The sequence below is a fragment of the Impatiens glandulifera genome, unplaced genomic scaffold, assembly GCF_907164915.1.
Source record: "Impatiens glandulifera unplaced genomic scaffold, dImpGla2.1, whole genome shotgun sequence".
Lineage (NCBI taxonomy): Eukaryota > Viridiplantae > Streptophyta > Magnoliopsida > Ericales > Balsaminaceae > Impatiens > Impatiens glandulifera.
Genome location: NW_025919453.1, coordinates 30,622 through 51,174, shown reverse-complemented (window position 1 = coordinate 51,174; position 20,553 = coordinate 30,622). Strand labels below are relative to the sequence as shown.

The window sequence follows — 20,553 nt, the reverse complement described above, 5'->3', positions numbered from 1 at the left end:
AATATTTTTTATTTGTTTTTATTATTATTATATGGAGAATATAATTCTAGGCATCTTTAAGCATATATTCCGGAATCTGTCTTAAAAGTAGATAAATCTCCTTTTCAATTTCCCTCCTTGATTTGGGTTTTCTTTTTGGACAATTCTAATAACATTTAAAATGTCATTTTTATTAATCTAAATAACTTTTTTTTCAATTAATATATTTAAAAAAAAACTAAAAACCAGTAAAAAAATCATAACAAATTGATTATAAAATTTTAATTTGAATTTACAATCTCATTGTATAGAGAGTCAAGTTAAATAATGCTAAAGGGCAAATTTTAGCTTAACTCTAAAGGTCTCTCATAAGTCATAAGATAACACATATAATTTTTTATTTATAAAAAATGAACATACACTTACAATAAATAATTATTTTTATAAAGTCAAGATGTGATTGATAAAATAATTATCACAACAACTAAAAGTACTATAAATTTCAACCACAATAATAAATTCCTTAAAATCATTCTTAACTAATCAAACTATATTTTTTAATTAGTGAAATTTATAATTAATGATGTAGAATAAAGTGGAAATAGTCTATTTTAATAAATTAAAAGTTTTAGTTTTGATTCTTATTAATTGGTTTTTGTAATTTAAAATTTTGTGAGAATTTTTTATTTAATATTTAGTTTAGAGTGAAATGGTTTATAATTGAGATTTCTTATTAGTGATCAATTAAGATTTCAACTTCTTTATTCAAATCTTACCCTATAGTTCTTTTTTAAAATTATAAAAAAAACGAGTTTTATCTTAATGATTTCTTAGTTAACTTATTATCTAAGAAATATTTATAAAGATAAAAAATAAAATAATAAAAAAAATTATGTCAATAATTTTAACTAATGAAATTATTACAATATTTATAAATGTCATAAGACTTATTTTATTTATTTATAAATATTACGTAAATAATAAGTTAACAATATTATATATCTTTAATTTAAATATTTTTTTCAGAAATTTTTATGAGGAGTAAAAAGGAGTATCAATTTGAACCATATGATTAATAATTAATATATTTAATATTATAATAATTTAATATACTTTTTTATATTTATTTATTTATTTATAAATGTTAAGTTAACAATATTTTACATGAAGACAAATTTTATTTTAATTTTAAAAAAAGAATTCTAAAAAGAAATCTAAGAATTTAAATAATGAGTAAAAAGGAGCTCCAATCTCAACCATATGATCATTAATAATTATTATATTTAATATTATAATAATTCAACACACTTTTTCTTTCTTTTATTATTAATAATATTTTTTTTATAAATAATATTTAAAAATATAAAAAAGCTTAATAAATTTGGTTATATTCCTAATATTTTAAATGATTTATTCTTAACAATAATAGAATGTTCCCACCTTCTTCACATAGCTTAAAGTTTTCGGTGATAGTCGGTCTCTTTCCCACGCTCAAGCAAGCTATAAAGATATTCTCTAGAATCATAATCAAAAACCAAAGCTCCGTTTTCTCTCTCTTTCTTACTCTGTTCTTCGCCGATCTTAGCTTTTATTCGATTCGGTAAAGTTTCTTCTCTTTGTATTGTTTTCAAACTTCATTTCTTCATGTTTCTGTTTCTGTTTCTGTTTCAATCACTGATAAATCTCTAAATCGTTCGTTTCTTTCCTTATTTGAGCGGTTACCGAGCTTGAATCAAGTTGTTTTGTTCTGAATCAAAGTATACTCGTTGTTTCATGTTTGCAGGTTGTGAAGGAGAATTTGAAATCAATACAAACTTGTAGAACACTTAGTTTCTGAGTTTAGCATGGGTTATATTGGAGTTAATGGCGTTCAAGCGCTTCATAGGTATAAGTATAGCGGCGTGGATCATTCTTATGTTGCTAAATATGTATTGCAGCCTTTCTGGAGTCGTTTCGTCAATATCTTCCCTCTTTGGATGCCGTAAGTGTTCCTTCATATTATAGTGTCCTGATTTGGCTAGTATTTATTGATAGGATCATTTTCATGTTTAAGCTTTCAGAGGAGATGTAATTTGTAACTTGTAAGTAGTATATTGAAGTGAGATCCTGTTTTATTGATCTTCTTCTAACTTAACTATTTATGCAAGTGAGGAACAGTTAACTTAAACATTTTTAGTTTTGATCTGTGGTTTACCTTCACGAGCATTATACTGTAATTGTGGTTTTGATTTTAGTATTATCATGCTGCAAGAAGATTAGTTAATTAAGCAGTTGCAGGTAGTGATTGTACTTTTAAGAGTGCTGTGGACCTGTGGTGCTTCATTGCCTTGAGGATTTTCTGCGTTACACAGGCTTCTTATATTTGTTTTGATGCATCTTTCTGTTGATATCAAAAGCTTCTTCTTCTCTTTTTAGAAACTTTTGTTTTATTGAAGTGCAGTGAAAATAGACTTCTTGCAAATACAAACAATGTTTCAAGAAAGAAAGGAAGTAGGGAAAGAGAAAAAGCCTCGATATCAAGACGAATAAACATAAACATAACAAATAACTGAATAAGCAAATGAAAAAATTACATTATAAATCTTGCATGTATCCATGATGTAATGTTCTTATTGCTAGTACTTGTTGTTTTGAAATGATCCTGCTATATATATCTATAATTTTTATGTGAATTTTAGTAACTAATTGGTATTTTATTATGTACTTTTGCATGTTGGATGCTGCTGCAGACCAAATATGGTAACATATTGATCTCTGACACCCTTGTATATTGAAGCTAATTTAGTTTGGGCTTAGTTAATCAGCTTTATCCTAATTGGATGTTCTTTTGTTTTTTTTTCTTTCAGATAACACTTATGGGCTTCATGTTCTTGGTTATCTCTTCATTACTTGGTTATGTGAGTTTCTTATTTGTCCCTAATTTGCTACATTAATGAGCACTGATAAAAACTCTATTGGTGTTTCAATATTGTTTGGCTTAATTTGTACCAGCTACTGTTCTTTCCTCAAGTTTAGAATTCAAGAATCAATTTCTGGAACTAAAGAAGGAATAAAAAAATTCTGAAAATCCAGAGAACTATTGGAGATTACATACAATTTACATTTCTAACGAAGAAAAAAATCTTATCATTTAGGCGAGTTGGCACCTTCAGTAGGATTTCATTGCAGAGAATAAAATGATTAATCAGGGTAGAGGGGTCTAAAATTTTCGCATAGATGATTAAATCAGAATATCCAATGATTTATGCGTATTCAGTATCCTTGCCTATTACATTTGGTTTGGATGCATGACTTGAATTTTAATCAAGAAGATTGGTGTTCAAAGACAGAAATAGCTGAAATGAATGTAAAAAGAGAAGGTTTATTCATGAATAACATTTTAAATGTTTTAAGTGAGGACAAGAATCACAAGTTTTTGTTTTTTATAAATGGACCTTAATAGCATGTAAAGAATGTAGCAGGTAAACAGAAATTTCATTATCCATATGTACCTCATATAATAGAACCCAATCTTAGGCTGTTTTCCCGTTAAGAATTTCTGTTTCATTATAGTCTTATGATTCTGCAATCTCTCATATTCTAGGTATATTCATCGCACTTGGATTCACCTCCTCCAAGATGGGTTAATTTTGCTCATGGATTGCTTCTCTTTTTATATCAGGTCAGTTGACACTTCCTGCACATAATATTATCTCAGAACAAATCTCTAGATATACCTATTATTGCATTATATCAGTCCAAACTATTTGATTTTTAACTGTGGCCACTTATAACTACACTCTTTCTCCTTTTAAAATATTTACATTTATGACATATAACTGCAATGAAGACTTTTGATGCTGTTGATGGGAAGCAAGCAAGACGAACAAACTCATCCAGTCCCCTAGGAGAGCTCTTCGATCATGGTAATGTTATTATGTTCTGATTAGACATTTTTATTGTTTTGTTTAAAAATGTAGATACCATGTGCCTTGTCAATATTGATTTACGAATTTATTTCTAACTGCAGGATGTGATGCACTTGCCTGCGCTGTAAGTACTTCCCCTCTGAGTGAACAATTTCTTCTGCGGAAATGGAAACAAAATATATTGTTCACTGATGGCTTACCTTGTTTTATAGTTTGAGGGATTGGCCTTTGCGAGTACTCTCATGTGTGGTGGAAGAACTGCTTTCTGGTTTTGGGTGGCAGCGGCTATTCCTTTTTACTTTGCTACATGGGAACAGTAAGCGATTGTGAAACTTGCATCATATAATGTTGTATGTTAGTTATGTCTTTCTTTCTTCCTGTTTTTGGGAAGAATCCTTTTGTTATATTTCCACAGAATTTTTGTTATCGTGCTCATTTAAACATCTAGCAAGTTGAAATTGTTGGACTTCTTTTTGTACATCATGGAATAATGGCAATGCTAACATGTATTGTCCAGATTAATGTTTACATCATCAGTAATGTATTATTATTATTGTTGTTGCAGCTATTTCACCAATTCTCTTATTCTTCCAGCAATCAATGGGCCTACGGAAGGTCTCATGATGATATATTTGATCCATTTTTTCACAGCTATAGTTGGTAAGGCCTTTGCTTATGTGGATATGCTAACTAAAGACCATCAATAATTTCCCTTAGGAAACTTTCTTGTTTTATCATAGATCCAGAATGTTATATAGTTTGTATCAATAGAGTTGTTGTGAATGCGCATTCTAATAATACACATTGTCTATGCCTTGTCTTGAAACACTTGACCTGAACCATCAAGCCATGTTAAATTGGTAAATTGCGTCATATAATTGTTTTTTTCTTGGTTTTTAAAACACGGTTCTTTGTCTAATCCTGTTTCAGGTTCAGAGTGGTGGGCTCAAAGTCTGGGAGAGTTTGTGCCTCTCCTGAGTTGGATTCCATTTATTAGTGGTAAGATTTACGGAAGGATTATAGGTATATTTTCATGAAGGGTATTTCTGAAATCCATGTTTGTTTGTCTAAGGTAACAAATTTGTCATTGTTGTACCTACATGCTTCCACTAACCATGCTCTGAAATCTGATATTTATTACGATACTTTTGATAACTCGGTGATAGACAGATCCACATTCGTTATGTGCATATGGTACAACAATTCTTCTTGAGTATGCTACTTTTGGACTAATCCGCCCAACATTTTGACAAGATTTTCAAATACATTATGAAGGAGCAATCATCATTTTGTAGCCTCCAGTATTCCCTCAAACAGTATAAGTTCTTAGTTTCTTCTTTGTCTAGAAACTTTATAAGTACTTCGTTTCTTCATGAAAAATGATTAGACTGTTTTCAGATTCTTTGTTTGGCCAGTATTAACCTTGGAATATCATGTGATTCAATTTTATATTACTCTATATGATGAAGACCATTTAGTTATCCTGCAACTGATTCATGGTAGAAGATGTGTCCTTCTACAACTGTTCACTCTCCAAAAGCAAGCTACCCTAGACTTTGTCTCCTTTTCTTTGATCTAATCTATTAAATTTTCCTTTTAAGCCTTATTGTACTAATTTCTGAAGCTGCATGATTTTAACAACATTGTTATTAAAACTCAATATTTGAAATTTAATACTCATCTTATTCTTTTCAGATATCCCACTATACATGGTTTTGTTATTTTCAACTGTAGCATTTGCAGTCATACCTACGGTATCTTTCAAGTAAGTGCTGGCATGATATTCTTAACTGTGTTTAGGGCTGTGATTTACAGTTGACAGTCTTTTTATCTACCTATCTATCTCCATGGCTGTCACACAAGATATCTTGTGCATATTAGCAAAATTACAAATGGAAATTTAGATGTCTTAATATGGGAAAATCATTTCATTTCATTTTTTATTTTACTTTTTCAGTTTTCTTACACCAAGTTTATTCTTCTTTACAAATGAACTCTTAATGTGTTTGCTCCATTGCAGTGTGCAGAATGTACACAAGGTTGTTCTTGCAAAGAACGGGAGCATGTTCCGTGCATTGGCAATGGTAGAAACCTTTTCCTTTTGTTGCTATCTTAAGTTTTTTTTTTTAAAGAAGCATATTATTTCAGAATTATAAATAATCTGCCTGTGTTAGAATTCCTTCGATAACATGTATATCAATGAAAACAGAACCCTTACAATGATATCACCAACTAATAGTTAAGAGCCCAAAATTCTCAAACCTAAAGAGTCTGATACATTTTCCGTCCTTAAAAGTTCCAATCTTAAGTTATTAACTGTATTTATATTAATATTATTTTTTCTCTTTATTCCTCTCTTGTCAGCTTTTCCCCTTCCTTGTGCTCATGGGAGGAATAATCGTCTGGTAAATTGTTAATGCTCGTCTCTTTCGTAGTTTTCTAGTTTGGTAGAAGAAGAAAAATGTTTTGACAACGAGTCCCACTCTTGTAGGGATTTATTGTCTCCCAATGATATACTCGGAAACTATCCCCATTTGGTGGTTGTCGGAACTGGACTTGCATTTGGGTTCCTTGTGGTAAGACAACTTGCATATATGTTTTTTATGGTTAATTTACTGCTAACATTTGGAATTCTGATGGATCCATGATTTTCTTTTGTAAAATTGTATTTACAGGGAAGAATGATTTTGTCTCACCTTTGTCATGAGCCAAAAGGATTAAAAACTAGCATGTGCATGGTATGTATGAATGTTTTTTAAAGAAATTCAGTTTCTTCATTTTTCTAACAATCGCGTTTCTTCTTCGCCTGTAGTCTCTATTCTATTTGCCTTTCGCCATTGCAAATGCTCTGACTGCTAGGTTGAACGATGGGTAAGTTATATAATTTATTTATTGAAATCATTTGGTTATGTTACTATGGAATTATTTTGGTTCTTGCAGAATCCCTACAGTTGATGAGAAATACGTTCTTCTTGCTTACTGTGCATATACAGGTATCCTTTTGTTTACTTTGGAAAAAAAATAGTGACATGAATAATCTATTTTTTGGTTTGCTGACACTATTGTTCCTTCCTGCTTACTCAGCTTCACTCTATTTGCATTTTGCTACATCGGTTATTCATGAGATAACAGAAGCCCTCGGGATATCTTGTTTCAGGTGAGAAATCCGGCTAATTATTCATTCATTAAATATGCTGCGACTAAAATATTTCGACCAAACACATTTGATTAAGCTTTTCGGTTTTTAATGTTGAGAATTTGCAGGATAACAAGGAAAGAAGCTTGAAAAATACAGTCATTTCTGTTTTTTTGGGTTTTGTCCAGGTTTGTTCATAACTTCAACAACTTTATTATGGAAAAAGATTGGGTTTTTAATCTAGTTCTATTTGTTTCCAGCTAGCCGGTATTATATGTAGCAATCAGTTTCGTGAAGAATACCCAAACAGACAATAGTTTTGTATTACATAGTTTGATGTAACTAGATTGGATTGAAGTGTATGTTTGTGAGAGAAATGCATGTTGTTTGTATTTTGGTTCAAACTGTTGCTTTCTTCGCTAAGCAACTGTTGAATTTCCAGATTTTTTTTTGTTTGTTTTCGAATACAGCATGAAACACCATTTGTGCAATTTTTGTTTCAATTCCTCTTTCTTAAACTTCGGTCTTGATTTGTTTGCATTATCGCTTAACACCCTAGTGACTTCTTTTTTATTAAACGCCTTTCGAATAGTTTAACTGGTTCAAAACAACATTAATATAATTTTCACATTAGTTTTTGTGTCGTACTGACTTACATTCTCATAATGTACATATTCTCGATGGAGGTTGATCATATATATTTATCGCACTCGCATTTTCTTTCAGCCCAACAATTACAATGAGTGAACATACGAATACTCAAGAACACTCTTATTACCCATTATCCTTCACAGGATTCAAGCTTTGGTCATTTCAAGATCATCATGTATAATAGTTAATGGGGGTATCTTGTCTTATTTGGTAGTATGGGATCATATTATTCCTTCAATGGGGGGTAATTCTAGAATTATGCATAACAGTTATTATTAAAAAAGGCAAATTTAGACTCAAAAAAATAAGACATTTTATATTTGAATGAGAATGTTGTGAATTACATTGACTAATAATACAGTAAGAATGCATATATCTTCTTCTTCTTACATTAAGTCATTGATTTCTGTAACCAACCAGGTAGGGAGACAGAAACATCCATTCCAAGTCTAGAAATAAATACCGAATAAAGAATATGCAGCAGGAACGCAAAGAAGCCACAATTAATCATCACCTGCCAAATCAAATAAAATCAAATCAACCGATGATTGTGTCGAAAACAAGATCTATATAGAAACAGAGAGGTCTGATTGTTTATAATTACCAGGAAAAGGAATACTCCAAATACTGCACTCAATGGCGGTGTAATGTTCATCCCCAATGCAGTTAAACCATATGTAAGGTAAGTGTGAAGTGTAGCAAGAATCTATAAGTCAAACAAGAGTCATAGATGAATGTTTCTATTAGTTTGCAAGTAAATTAAACTAAATTATAACAGAAATTCGTAAAAATGACTTACCAAACCAAGTATATCTTCTCTTATTAAGAACGACGATAAGAAAAGATACCCAAAGCTACCAACTAACCGCACCTACAAATCCGAGAATAGGGGATAAATTTCATATTCACTTCCGAAAACAAATATTGAACGAAAAGATAGAATGGAAGAGCTTTACAAGTGCAGATAAGAAAACTGAAAGCCACCAGTTTGTTCCCAACCTGAGAAGAAGATGCAAAAATAATTCCCTTCATTATTAATACCTGTTATTCATAATTCATACAATTTTTAAACCCTAAACAAGTATACAAAATGGCACTATTTGGAAACTCTTTCTGAAGATGGCTAGGGGTTTGGACAAAAAGATATTGATAAATTTCCTTGAAAGCACAAAACTCATCCCGAGATAATGTTCATGAACATAAGATCGAGCTCCAGAAAGTGTTTTCAAATGAACATTCATAGAGAATTAGATGATACCATACCTCCATAGAGTTCCCATAGCCAAACCAAGTAAACCATGCATTAGCTGCAAGTTAAGGGCATCTGAAATTGTTGAATATCATCATAATGAACTAAAAACAATCAAATCATCAAAATCTCCTATCTGATCATATCATTCAACACAAAATCAAACCAAACAAAGTTTAAGAATGTTTACCACATAAGTAATTGCTTTTACAGGACCAGATAAAACAAGCAATAGAACAGCTGTTGCCACCTATAATAAAAAAAAAAAAACATACAGAAATCTTCATGAATCATGATCACAAGATTCAACCCATAATTCAACAGTTTGATAGTAGCTCACTCACCATGTTCTTCCTTCCAGCTGCTATTCCCCATCTCCAAGAAGTTAATACAATAGGAAATGCAAAGAAACAACCCAAGTAATTCTGCATAAACACACCCATCATAAATTGAGTAGTTTAATCGATCAAAGCAAATGATAATACATTAACCAAACTGGGTTGTACCTCAATTTGAAGAGAATTACTAAGAAAATAAGTTAACCCAGTAACAGCTGCGAACATAGAACACTCCACCAATCTGTGTATTTTACTGTAGATGGGTCCTTCTTGCGACAAGTCCTCAGACTCAGCATCATCATCATCATCTTGTTCTTTTCTCCAAAATTGAGCTTCGTTTACAGAGAGACTTGAACAGGTGAACTTACGTAGAGGTGTGAGGAGGGAAATTGGGCGGGATGGAAGTGTGGTGAGAGTTAAAAGCTTGAGGGATGGTTTGTATTGATGAGAGGAGATTGGAGAGAATCGTATAGAGAGAAATGGGGAAGGAGATAAAGGAGAATGGAGATGGGTAATCGTTGAAGTGCTTAAGTGTTGATGTTGCAGGTTGGAGAGATTCATGGAGAGATTGAGAGAGATCTTTTATCTCTCCCCTGCTTCAAAGGTGTGATTTTTAAGGAGAGTGAATTTTGTAGGCTGAAATCAAATACTCTTATCTTTGAATAATTGGGCCTTTTGAAAGCCCAATTAATTTATCATCATATTCAAAGTTTAATACATTCAAACAAAATAACCTACCAAACCGTTAAAACCAAAACCGATTCAAATTGCTTGGAGAGAATTTTTTCCACTTTAAACCGGGATCGAGAAAGATCGAAAAAACTAAAAGTCGTTGACTGGGGATCGGTTCGGGATAGTAATTATATGCAGGAACAAATTCAGACTTCAGATTTGTGGTGGATTTGGAAGTGAACTTAAAAAGTAAAAAAAATTGAATACAACGAGTGAATAAATATAAGTTTATTATTTTTTAATAATTAAATAAATAAATATTAAATTATATTAAATTATATTAAAAAACTTATTTTTTAATAATTAAATAAATAAATATTAAATTATATTAAAAATTTAAAGTAATTAGGGGTGATGTAATATTTTACTGTAAAAATTAAAAATAAAAATATATATAGACGTATGCTACGGTTCACCCGAGGCTGTCCGCACTCCATAAAATTATATTAATGTCATTGTATATTTCTTTTTTTGAAAAAATTAAAATGGGATAACGAATTAAGTATATAACCGTAAACACATAACCATTTAAATAGACGCAAAATTTTTCAACTGACGGATTCGAACCCAAGAACTCATCCCACGTAACACGAGAAGAGGACGAGAACATCTCGGGCAATAAGAGGGATGTCATTGTATATTATACATTATGAATAAATATATTTTATTACAACTTATAAGGTAAAAACAAAATAAAAATTTGTATAACATAAATTAATATAAGCATAGCCTCTCTAGCCAAATTAAGTGACTTGAAGCATCATTAATAATAATAAAATATTAAAATTAAAAAAAATAGAAATATTTCAAATGACAAACCTACCCAATGATAAGAAAAACATGGGTTGAAATTAATTTTTAAACTAAACTTAATCTCAAATGGAACCTTAAACAAATGTTAGTAAAGATTGGTAGCAAAATGATACAATAACTACACCCTATACAAAAGTCCTTTCTTTCAAATGACAACTATCTCTTTCTGAAAAGGGCCTTGCACAAAACTAAACTGTTCCATGCTTTAGACCAACTCGATAAAAATAAGTACACGCAATTAGACCTAAACTCTGATAGATTAGGGGCGTTAGCGTTTTTTTCCAATAAGTCGACGACCTTGAACCATTGGCATTGTCTAAAAGAGGGCGTACTCATCCAAATTCCAACTTAATCAAGGAAGTCTTTCCAACCTTTTAATTAAGGGTATGTAGCTCGTTCATTCATGTTTTGCTCCAAATACAAATTCTTTAAATTCATTCGTGATTAAAAAAATAAATTGTAAATTAAATAAAAGTCTTTACAAACTTAAATAATCATTTAGATAGTGACAAAATTTTCCTTAAACTAATTGAAATGAATTTCAAGAAATAAAGATATCATATATGATTGTTTGTATATTAAACATAGTGATTAGTGACCAAAAATATTATTGCTATAATGATCACATTTTAATAGCAAGATAACATGGAAGAGATTTCAATGTTTTAAAATACATAATTAAGAATTTTGACTTGAATATATGTTGTGCCAATATAAAATGATTTCAAACAAGGCCTAATGTGTTAAAGATTAAGTCATGATGAACTAGTATGGGTGTTTTGTTTATTCTACCATGCCACTTTACTCAAATTAAAATATTAAGACTTTTATCTTAAAAAATAATGAACAAACAAATAATTAAACAAAAAGGAGATTGTGTTTTCTTATTCAAAAATTTTAAATCTCATCATTACTCCATCAAATGATCAATCAAATTGCCATTTAAATATATAAAGACTTTTAATCTCTTTTTTAATATATCCAATAAAAGATTTAACAAAAGCATGAAAAAAGCCATTTACATATATGAGGTTTTAGAATCTTTTATCTAGAAAACACCTTTTTAATTTTTTTTAATGAATTTGAATCTTACATATAAACTGATCATTTGAAAGACTTAAATAATCTAATTATTGAGCTATAATTTGGATGAATATGACAAAATAAATGATGAAAATTCGTAAAAGAATAATAATGAATGTGACCAGATTTATTATAAATTATTTAATTGTAATTAAAAAATATCACTAACACTTGTAATTTTAAAAAATAAAATAAAAAACTCATAACAAGGCAATCATTAATCTAACCCATTGAGGTCTTCAAAAGGTGAACAAAGAGATCGAGTCAATATATATTCTAGGTAAACTCATCTATACAAAAAAAAATTGCATGTTTTTATTTAAGTGCAATTTTTAAAAATCTTTCTATATTTTTTCTTGATCTTTTCAATAAGTTGAACATGTATCAACATAGTTTTTCAAAAGTATTTAAATTCAATATTATGATCAAACTTCTCAAAATGTAATAAGTTGTCGAACTTAAAACATTTGTGTGATCACTTTCATATGCTCGGAAAAAAGTTGAAAGACAAGTTTTACAAAGAAGATCGAGAACGCATAATCCCTCGATTCCTCAATTTTTTATTTTAAGGATTGCATCACACTTTTAGCAATTAGAGGGAAGTTTTTCTAATGATAGACAAAAATAATAATAATAATTTTGTTTTCCTCCTTGGTTTAGTGATTTTGCTAGGCGAATTATATATAGAAGTAGAGACTTCTTTTTATAATAGAGTTTTACTTTTTATAGAACTTAATCAAATAAAGTTTAACGCTTTCCAAAATAACAGAGGCATCATTATAGGGAGGGTAAAGAGCATGCTTCCAAGAGTTAGTGGGGTAATGGCTAATCAGAAGCAAAACTTAATGTCACCGTCTGCAGGGGATGGACTCAGGATTTTGAACTGAGGTGGGCTTGAAAAAAATTTAGGTTGACTTAAAATAATAACGAATTTTTTTTGAAAAAAACAAGTATATAAAAGTAAAATTTTACCATTTTTTTAATAATTAGATAAAAAAACAACGAATTATATTAATTTTTTTAAGAGATTAAGGGTAATGTCATATTTCTACCGTAAAAAAAATAAAAAATTCTGGCTGGGCTTGAGCCCACCCGAGCCCCTACATAGATTCGTCCCTGACCGTCTGAATAAAATGTTATGCGTTGGCAATATATAGATAATTTTCATGTGGGCATTGCTAAAAATTGTTCACTAAAATGATTTTATATATTTTTTGTTGAAAAAAATTTTGAGAGTCAAAGATTCCATCTAATGATGGAATTCTAACGAATAATATATGTATGAAAAAAATATTATATTATGGCTAGTCACTGTCGTATGTGTCACAAAGAGGTTTAATCGGCAATTCACTTACGTCTGCATTGTTGATGGATGATTAGTATTTGGAGTCTTTTGTGGAGTATTACGGAGATTCATTGGGTGTTGTCCGAGTCTTTGAATAGTTCTTGGGAAAATTTAGATTTATGCGACTATACGACAGACCTACTTATTTGAGTAACCATCCAAATTGTTTTTTTTATTATATGGTTGAAGAGAAATCGTCGAACTTTCAATGATCGTAGTCGTCCGATTTGTATCATACTATTATTATGATGTTTTTTAAGATTAGTTCAGGAAAGCCACCAATAAAGCCTGTCGGGAGTTAATCGTTTTTCTCAAGAATATACGAGCTCGATAATTTTTTTTCTTCTTTTTATGTCATGTTTATTCGTTTTATTTAAATAATTTTTTATTTTTATTTTTAATATATAAACTTTTTAAAAAAATATATTAATAATAATTATAATTTTGAGGCTTATTATTCTCCTAATCATTACTTATGCTGTCTCATCATTGCTAATCTCATGACACAAATACCAAAACTATTTTAAAGGAAGTTAGTGCATTGATTAGAAGGGTTACCAAATTTCTAAAATATTGTTTTTATAATTGATTTTATATTAATATTTATATTTTTTTGAAATTAAACTAATATTTTAATCATATTTCTAATTTAAAAAAAATAAAGTTATCTAAAGTAAATAAAATTAAACTAAAAACAACAAGAAATGAAGAGGAGTTGGGAGTGGAGGACAAAATGATTATGCAACTAATTAGTAGGATAATACTATTATACTAACAGTGATGTGATTAGCTTATTAATTAAAAAGTAATTAGTTATTTCTATTAATTTTAAATTAAAGGCAATAATAATTATTATTATATATGTTGCCTAGCTTGCCTCATGCCTCAAAAGTTTAATCATGTCTTGCTTGCAATATTCATTTAGAAGTTTTCAAGGGAAAATAATGATTTATGATTGATTTGTTATTATTATAATTTTTTATTCATTTATGATTAATATAAGTTCAATTTTTAACAAAAATATATCTATCAATTTATAGTTTAATAAAAAAAATTCTACATAATTAAATTTTCTGTATAATAAAACTTTTTAGAATATATATTTAATAATTTATTTTAAAATAATAAATAATTTGAAATATGATTTTATTTTAATTAATTTATATACATAATATAATTATAATTATTAAAATAAATAATAATTGTGAATAAAATATTTTTACATAATGATTTAGTTTTGAAATTTATAATAAGATTAAAAGTTCTAATATATAATTTTATTTGGAATAATTAATCGAATATTTATTAAATATTTTTTTAATAAAAAATCACAAAACACAACACGAACACTTTTGTGTTACACCGAAACAACACGAATAATATATCAATACAATATATAATTCAAAAATGTCAAATATTTATAAAATATGTGAGTTTTAATATAAAAACAAATATATATATATATATATATTGATACTACAAAACTTATTAACTTATTAATTAATTAATATTATTAATTTAGTCATATAGAGAAAGAGTGCATACAAGTGAGACAGAAAAAGAGTTTAAATGAGGCGGAATCATAATGATAGTTGACATCGGATTGATGGTTGGGTTCGTTCTTAACCTTACAAGTGACTATTGGCGTATTATTGGATTTCCTTTTCTTTATATTTATTGAAAACTTTTAGATATTTTATTTTGAAAAAACATTGTTTTTATTGAATAATTTATTTGAATTTTTTAGAATCTTTTTATTAGTATTTAAGAGTTATAAATAAAATAAAATTTGAAAAAATTAATTATTAATTTTATTTTATAAAATTGAAAAAAAAAATCTAATGTGTCATAATTTTTTTGTAAAATAATCTCAAATAATCCAAATAAAGCAATCTCTTAAATATTTTTGTGTACAAAAATTTAGTTGGTTGTACCTTTAAACAAAATGTATTTTGAAATTTATTAGTAATTGTTTTTTCTTAATACAGTAAAAATTCTCAAATTGTTTTCTTTCTAATGTATCTTATCATAGCTCTAGCAAACTTATTGCTTGTAAGATTCAATTTACTTTTCAACAACTGCATACCTATATACTATAGTCTTGTTTGATTGTTCTTATTATTAAAGTCTCTATATAATTAAACATTATTTAAATTATTATTTCATAAATTAAATTATTTAATTTATTAATTAAAATATTTTATTTTAAAAAAATATTTTATCATTATATAGTAATACTATTTAAATATTTTATAAAAAAAAACTTATTTTTTTACCATTAATCATAAGGTAAGATCTTTTGAATAATCTAAAATTTATTCAAATAAATTAATTTTAACATTTTTATTTAATTTAATTTTTACTTTTTGGTAAGATTCTTATTTCTTATTAAGGAATATTAATTTTTGTATATCTCAAACAAAATTCATACCCTTGTAATATCCTAATAAGTTAGATAATGTATTACATACTTAATTATATAAAACTGTTTTTTCTTATATAATGTATTTGGTGTTATTTTTAAATAATCTTGATATATTTTTTAAAAGGATTTTTTGAATTGATTTTGATAAAAACAACTAAATTATTTGGGATTTTAAATATAAAATTATTAAAATATTTTTCTCTATTTAAAATTTAAATCTTAAAATTATAATAAAAAAAATCCTTGGAATGAGAAAATATGAAAAAATATTATGACTTCATATTTCGAACTAATTCTATATTTTTTATTTTATAAATAGTTTATATATAATTATATTTATATTTTATGATGTTTGAAAATAATTTTTTTTAAATAATCAGATGAATTAGAATAAAAAAAAGGTTATACTTGTAATTACTAATAGACTGATAATTTGAAACTTTTCCGCGAAAACCGAAACAAATTATCTTGTTTGGGACAGTTTTCTCCCGAAACCGAACGGGGATAGAACGAGGATGATAATTGTGTCCCCTGCCTCGACTCGCCCGTTCCGATCTCACACCGATTTTGACCCGAACACTATAAACATAATTAAATATATTAATTATCAATATATTTATTTATTTATTATATTTTATACCAGTAGCAAGTTTATTTCTTTATAATAATTTAAAATTTTAATATATTACAATATATATTATTTTAAAAAAATTACGTTTATATAATTTTATTATATATTTTTTATTTTTAAAAAAAGATATTTTATTAACTAGGTGTGGTGATATTAAAAAAATCTTTTAAATAAAAACGAGACAGAGATGGTAAATGCATTCTCACCTCAAACTATCTCATTATAATAAAATAGAATAACAATAAGACTTTATATATATAGCTTTAATTTTATTAAATTTAGAAGGATAAAGTAGCTTTTTTTTGGTAATTTTATTTTTAAAGTAGTATTTTTTTTACTTTTAAAATAAGATTAATATTTGAGCTTATTATTTATAACGTATTTTCATTTAAATAAATAAATAATTATAAATATGTATTATCAAACTTATATATTTTATATAAATTCTTAATATATTAAATTAAGTGATAAGTTATGAAAATAATAAAAAAATTAAAATTCATTAAAAAAATATTTTTTTTATATTATAAAATAAAGACTATTAAATAAAAATTATAAAATATAAAAAAACATATTTTGAAAGATTCAATTAAGCAAAATATTAATAAATTCAAATTGAATTATTCAAATTTAACTGTAATATTTAAAATCTTATTTTAAATATCACATAAAGTATTGAAAGTCAAACTTTATAACCGTTGATAACAAATTTCTAATTATAATTTTTTTAACCATTGAACAAACAATTAATTAGTTGACTAAAATAGTCTTAAAATAAAAAATACAATAAATTTATTTCTTTTTCAAATAAACCATCCCAATTTGAAATAGTAGCCATGAAAGTATACAACTGTTCCTTAACAAGGAAAAATAACGTAAAGGTGACGCCTTTAGGACTCATCTTTCATAAGAAAGTATGTTTTTTTTTCAATTTATCTGACAATACATGTTCATGGTTCTTCTTCAAATATCTCTCTTTAAACAGTTTGATTTGATCTTCTTCCTTACTTTTCCATATCAAAAAGCAAACCCATTTCTTCATCTTTCACAAATCAAGAACCAGAATTTCCACCATGAAAGAACAGAGAAGAAGCAAAGCTATGGAAGAAGAAAGATTCAAGAATTTCAAACCTGATTTTAATTACTCAGCTTCATCAGATTTCCCTTGTAAAGATCACCCTTTTTCTTCTTCAATTGGAATCTGTTCTTTCTGTCTTAAAGACAGGTTGATGAATCTGATCTGTTCATACTGTGGTGAACATCAACGTCTATGTTCTTGTACTTTCTCTGATCCGCCGTCACCGGATGTCGGGAGTGTAGGAAGAATCTCATTCCTCATAGAAAATGAAACTGAAAAAAACCCATCTCAATTGAATCTGGGATCTGTTGAGTTACAAAGAAGGAGTGTTGAAGAGAAGAAAGTTAGTGGGTTTGGAAAAATTGGAAGATTTTTCATCAGGAAGAAAGTAGCTATTGATGAGCTCATGTCAAGATCAAGGTCTCTTTGTAGTTTCAGAGGAGGAAGTTTTAGAGATCATGAAGACAGCAGTGATTTCACTTTCTCAAGTGATGTTAATGGAGGTTCTATGATTGAATCAGCTAGAGTAAGCTGTTTCAGCAGTGAGACAGAACCAAGAAAGAGTGGATTTGAAAATGGTAACTTTGAACATTTGAATTATATGCAATTGATTATGTTGATTGTTGTAACTTGTGGTTATTGATCAAGTTTATGTTTTTTTTAACAGGTACAACAACCCGGATGAGACAGAGTGAATTTATTGACATAAGTGATGATTCTGGTTTTATTGATTTGAAGTTGGATGTTTCATCAAAGGCTGAGTATGGAAGTTGTATTGAGAACAGAGATGATGGGGATGGAGGAATGATGAAGGAGAAGAAGAAGAAAAAGAAGGGGAAGAAGGTTTGGAAATGGATGGTGAAGTATCATTCAAAGTGATGATCTTTTTTTGTTTGGAAGTGAAATCAATTCAATTAAAGATGTTCTTGGGAAGAAGATATTATTCTATTAATGCAAACCCTATTCTTGATTTTTCAAACAAAGTTTAGATTATGAATCATAATTTTGAGTCAATCACTGCAATAATCTAGTTCAAGTAATCCTATGAATTATCTGGGGGTTGATAACTTGTGGGTTGTTGTCTACCTTATTTAGGAAATAGCTTGTTCCATTTTATTTTATTTTTGGAATTTATCAAAAAAATCCAAAAATTCCATGAAAAAAAAATTGTTCTATTATACTTTAAGAACTAGTTCCATATTGTTTTTTTTATTTTATTTTTAATTTTACCTCAAAATTTAAACATCTCATTTATCATCTTTTTATCAATTAAATCATCTTTTTTTAATATATAAAATACTAAAAATATCCCATAATTTAAATATTATATAGTACTATTATCTAGGGAAATTTGACAAATAACGCTCACAAGAAGGTTATTTTCAAATTTAGCATAGGCTAGATAATTTTTTCAAATTTAACATTTTGTCCATGGGAAAATACTCTTTTGCCCTTCAATTAAAAAATAACATTTTCTTTTTCTTTCCCTCTCTCTCCTCTTTTCATATTTCCGAAACAAAGCAACCACCATCTTCTTCTTCTCCTCTCCCCCGACGACGAAGCTGAAGGAACCAACGAAGCCACCATCATCTTCTTCTTCTTCTCCTCTCCCCCGACGACGAAGCCGAAAGAACCAACGAAGCAACTCAGAACGAAGCCACCATCATCATAGTCTTCTTCTTCTCCTCTCCCCCGACGACTATCCGACCCCCGACGACGGAAAAAAGCAGAACGAACGAATGTTGAGGTTGAGAGTGAGTTTTCTCCGAAGCAACGAACTCCGAGGTTGAGCCCTCGATCATGTCGCAGACGAATGCGCATCTGTCGTCTGCGACAGATGCGCATTCGTCTGTGACAGCCTGCAACAGCCTTCGACATATGCATTTTAAACCCAAAACGATTCAGTCAGCCAATAAACCTAAACCTAAACAATAAACACTAAAACCCTAAACCCTAAACCTTCGTTCTTCATTCGTTCTAGTCGTTCGTTCTGCTTGGATAGTCGTTCGTTGTCTTGGATCGTCGCTCGGTTAGTCGTCGGGGGTTTCGGGAAAGAGGAAGAAACTGAAGGCGGTTTGGAAATATGAAAAGAGAAGAGGGAGAGAAGAAACTCAAAGGCAAAAAGTCTTTTTTTTATTTGAGGGTAAAAAGGTCTTTTACCATAGGCAAAATGTTATATTTAAAAAAATTATTTGGCCTATGTTAAAAGTGGAAATAGCCCTATTAAGAGGGTTATTTCGGTCAAATTTCCCATTATCTAAAGGCTAAGTAGTAAATATCATTTTAAAAACTATTTATTTTATATTTTACACCAAACAATAAAGTTTTTTCTTATAAAGAAACTAGATGTTATTCTCCAAATAACCAATCAAACCATTCCCAACACTATTTTATATAAAATAATTTAATAAATTAAACGACACATTTTATATTATTACGACGTTTTCTGAAATTAGTTCAGAAAAGTCAATAGGTCTGGTGACTAGTTAACCGTTATTCTTGAGGATTTACGAGCTCGGTAATTTATTAAATATCGTTTTTATTTTGTCTTTTGTTTTTTATGTTTTCTGTCATTCTTTATCGTTTTGTTTAAACGATTTTTTCATTTTTAATATATATTAATCTTTTTTAAAAATAAATAAATAATACTTTATTGTATAAAATTATAAAATAAACATGAAAAATAAATATATAATTATTCTTTACAAATATAAGAGAAGAGTGCTTTGCTTTGATATTATAATTTATCTAGAATTAAGGGTGTTTTAATTATCTTTCTACAGTATTTTAGTGGATAAATTTGACAAGTTAGACGGAGTGAAGGACTAAAAATATTAGAGTTTGAATAAAAAGATTAAAAAACTGAATATATAATTTTACTTAAATAATTAGAAAAAATATATATATATATATATATCAACTAAGTATGATTCTTTGTATTTATTCTTGATGATAATTTTGTGTTTATTTTAATAAAGAAAAGTTAACACAATGTTTTACAATAATCCGACTTAAACTTAAAACGCTTTTATATAATTTTATTTTTGAGTTCTTCAAAAAGACATTTGTAAATATTAACCCAAACAATCTAAAAAACTAATGAAAAACCAACATGTTTGATTTAATTCTCTCAATTAAAATGGTCTAAATAATGAAAAAATCAATTACATAATGGGTAATCCATC

The 20,553-nt window shown here is 28.2% G+C and overlaps 3 protein-coding genes across 3 annotated transcripts; 2 read left to right on the top strand and 1 right to left on the bottom strand.

Annotated features, from left to right (window-relative positions):
* The first annotated feature begins 1,438 nt into the window (after nucleotides 1-1,438).
* On the top strand, nucleotides 1,439-7,561 carry LOC124917938 (choline/ethanolaminephosphotransferase 1-like). Its single transcript, XM_047458204.1, has 20 exons — nucleotides 1,439-1,579; nucleotides 1,763-1,960; nucleotides 2,709-2,718; nucleotides 2,826-2,876; nucleotides 3,563-3,640; nucleotides 3,809-3,884; nucleotides 3,989-4,011; nucleotides 4,100-4,203; nucleotides 4,453-4,547; nucleotides 4,818-4,886; nucleotides 5,583-5,652; nucleotides 5,908-5,971; nucleotides 6,252-6,292; nucleotides 6,379-6,463; nucleotides 6,563-6,625; nucleotides 6,700-6,758; nucleotides 6,828-6,880; nucleotides 6,972-7,044; nucleotides 7,152-7,211; nucleotides 7,284-7,561. The coding sequence occupies exons 2-19, from the start codon at nucleotides 1,824-1,826 to the stop codon at nucleotides 7,171-7,173; spliced, it is 1,173 nt and encodes a 390-aa protein (XP_047314160.1). The 5' UTR covers nucleotides 1,439-1,579; nucleotides 1,763-1,823; the 3' UTR covers nucleotides 7,174-7,211; nucleotides 7,284-7,561.
* A 411-nt stretch (nucleotides 7,562-7,972) lies between these two features.
* Nucleotides 7,973-9,866, bottom strand: LOC124917941. The gene is made up of 8 exons (XM_047458206.1): nucleotides 9,430-9,866; nucleotides 9,268-9,348; nucleotides 9,114-9,173; nucleotides 8,938-8,981; nucleotides 8,631-8,673; nucleotides 8,474-8,545; nucleotides 8,279-8,380; nucleotides 7,973-8,188 (listed from the first exon to the last, which is right to left on the bottom strand). The coding sequence occupies exons 1-8, from the start codon at nucleotides 9,820-9,822 to the stop codon at nucleotides 8,066-8,068; spliced, it is 918 nt and encodes a 305-aa protein (XP_047314162.1). The 5' UTR covers nucleotides 9,823-9,866; the 3' UTR covers nucleotides 7,973-8,065.
* Nucleotides 9,867-17,363: 7,497 nt separating this feature from the next.
* LOC124917937 lies at nucleotides 17,364-18,434 on the top strand. The gene is made up of 2 exons (XM_047458203.1): nucleotides 17,364-17,946; nucleotides 18,036-18,434. Exons 1-2 carry the CDS (start codon nucleotides 17,364-17,366, stop codon nucleotides 18,245-18,247), a joined length of 795 nt encoding a protein of 264 aa, XP_047314159.1. The 3' UTR covers nucleotides 18,248-18,434.
* Nucleotides 18,435-20,553: the final 2,119 nt, after the last annotated feature.

What these genes read in the sequence shown, in the direction of transcription:
- LOC124917938 (XM_047458204.1), top strand. Translation starts at nt 1,824, where the DNA reads ATGGGTTATATTGGAGTTAATGGCGTTCAAGCGCTTCATAGGTATAAG. An exon ending in TACTTTGCTACATGGGAACA is followed by an intron (nt 4,204 to 4,452) that starts GTAAGCGATTGT and finishes TTGTTGTTGCAG; the next exon opens with CTATTTCACCAATTCTCTTA. An exon ending in ATGGGAGGAATAATCGTCTG is followed by an intron (nt 6,293 to 6,378) that starts GTAAATTGTTAA and finishes CCACTCTTGTAG; the next exon opens with GGATTTATTGTCTCCCAATG.
- LOC124917941 (XM_047458206.1), bottom strand. Translation starts at nt 9,822, where the DNA reads ATGAATCTCTCCAACCTGCAACATCAACACTTAAGCACTTCAACGATT. An exon ending in GTAATTCTCTTCAAATTGAG is followed by an intron (nt 9,349 to 9,429) that starts GTACAACCCAGT and finishes GTGTTTATGCAG; the next exon opens with AATTACTTGGGTTGTTTCTT. An exon ending in TTGGAGTATTCCTTTTCCTG is followed by an intron (nt 8,189 to 8,278) that starts GTAATTATAAAC and finishes TTGATTTGGCAG; the next exon opens with GTGATGATTAATTGTGGCTT.
- LOC124917937 (XM_047458203.1), top strand. Translation starts at nt 17,364, where the DNA reads ATGAAAGAACAGAGAAGAAGCAAAGCTATGGAAGAAGAAAGATTCAAG. An exon ending in AAAGAGTGGATTTGAAAATG is followed by an intron (nt 17,947 to 18,035) that starts GTAACTTTGAAC and finishes TTTTTTTAACAG; the next exon opens with GTACAACAACCCGGATGAGA.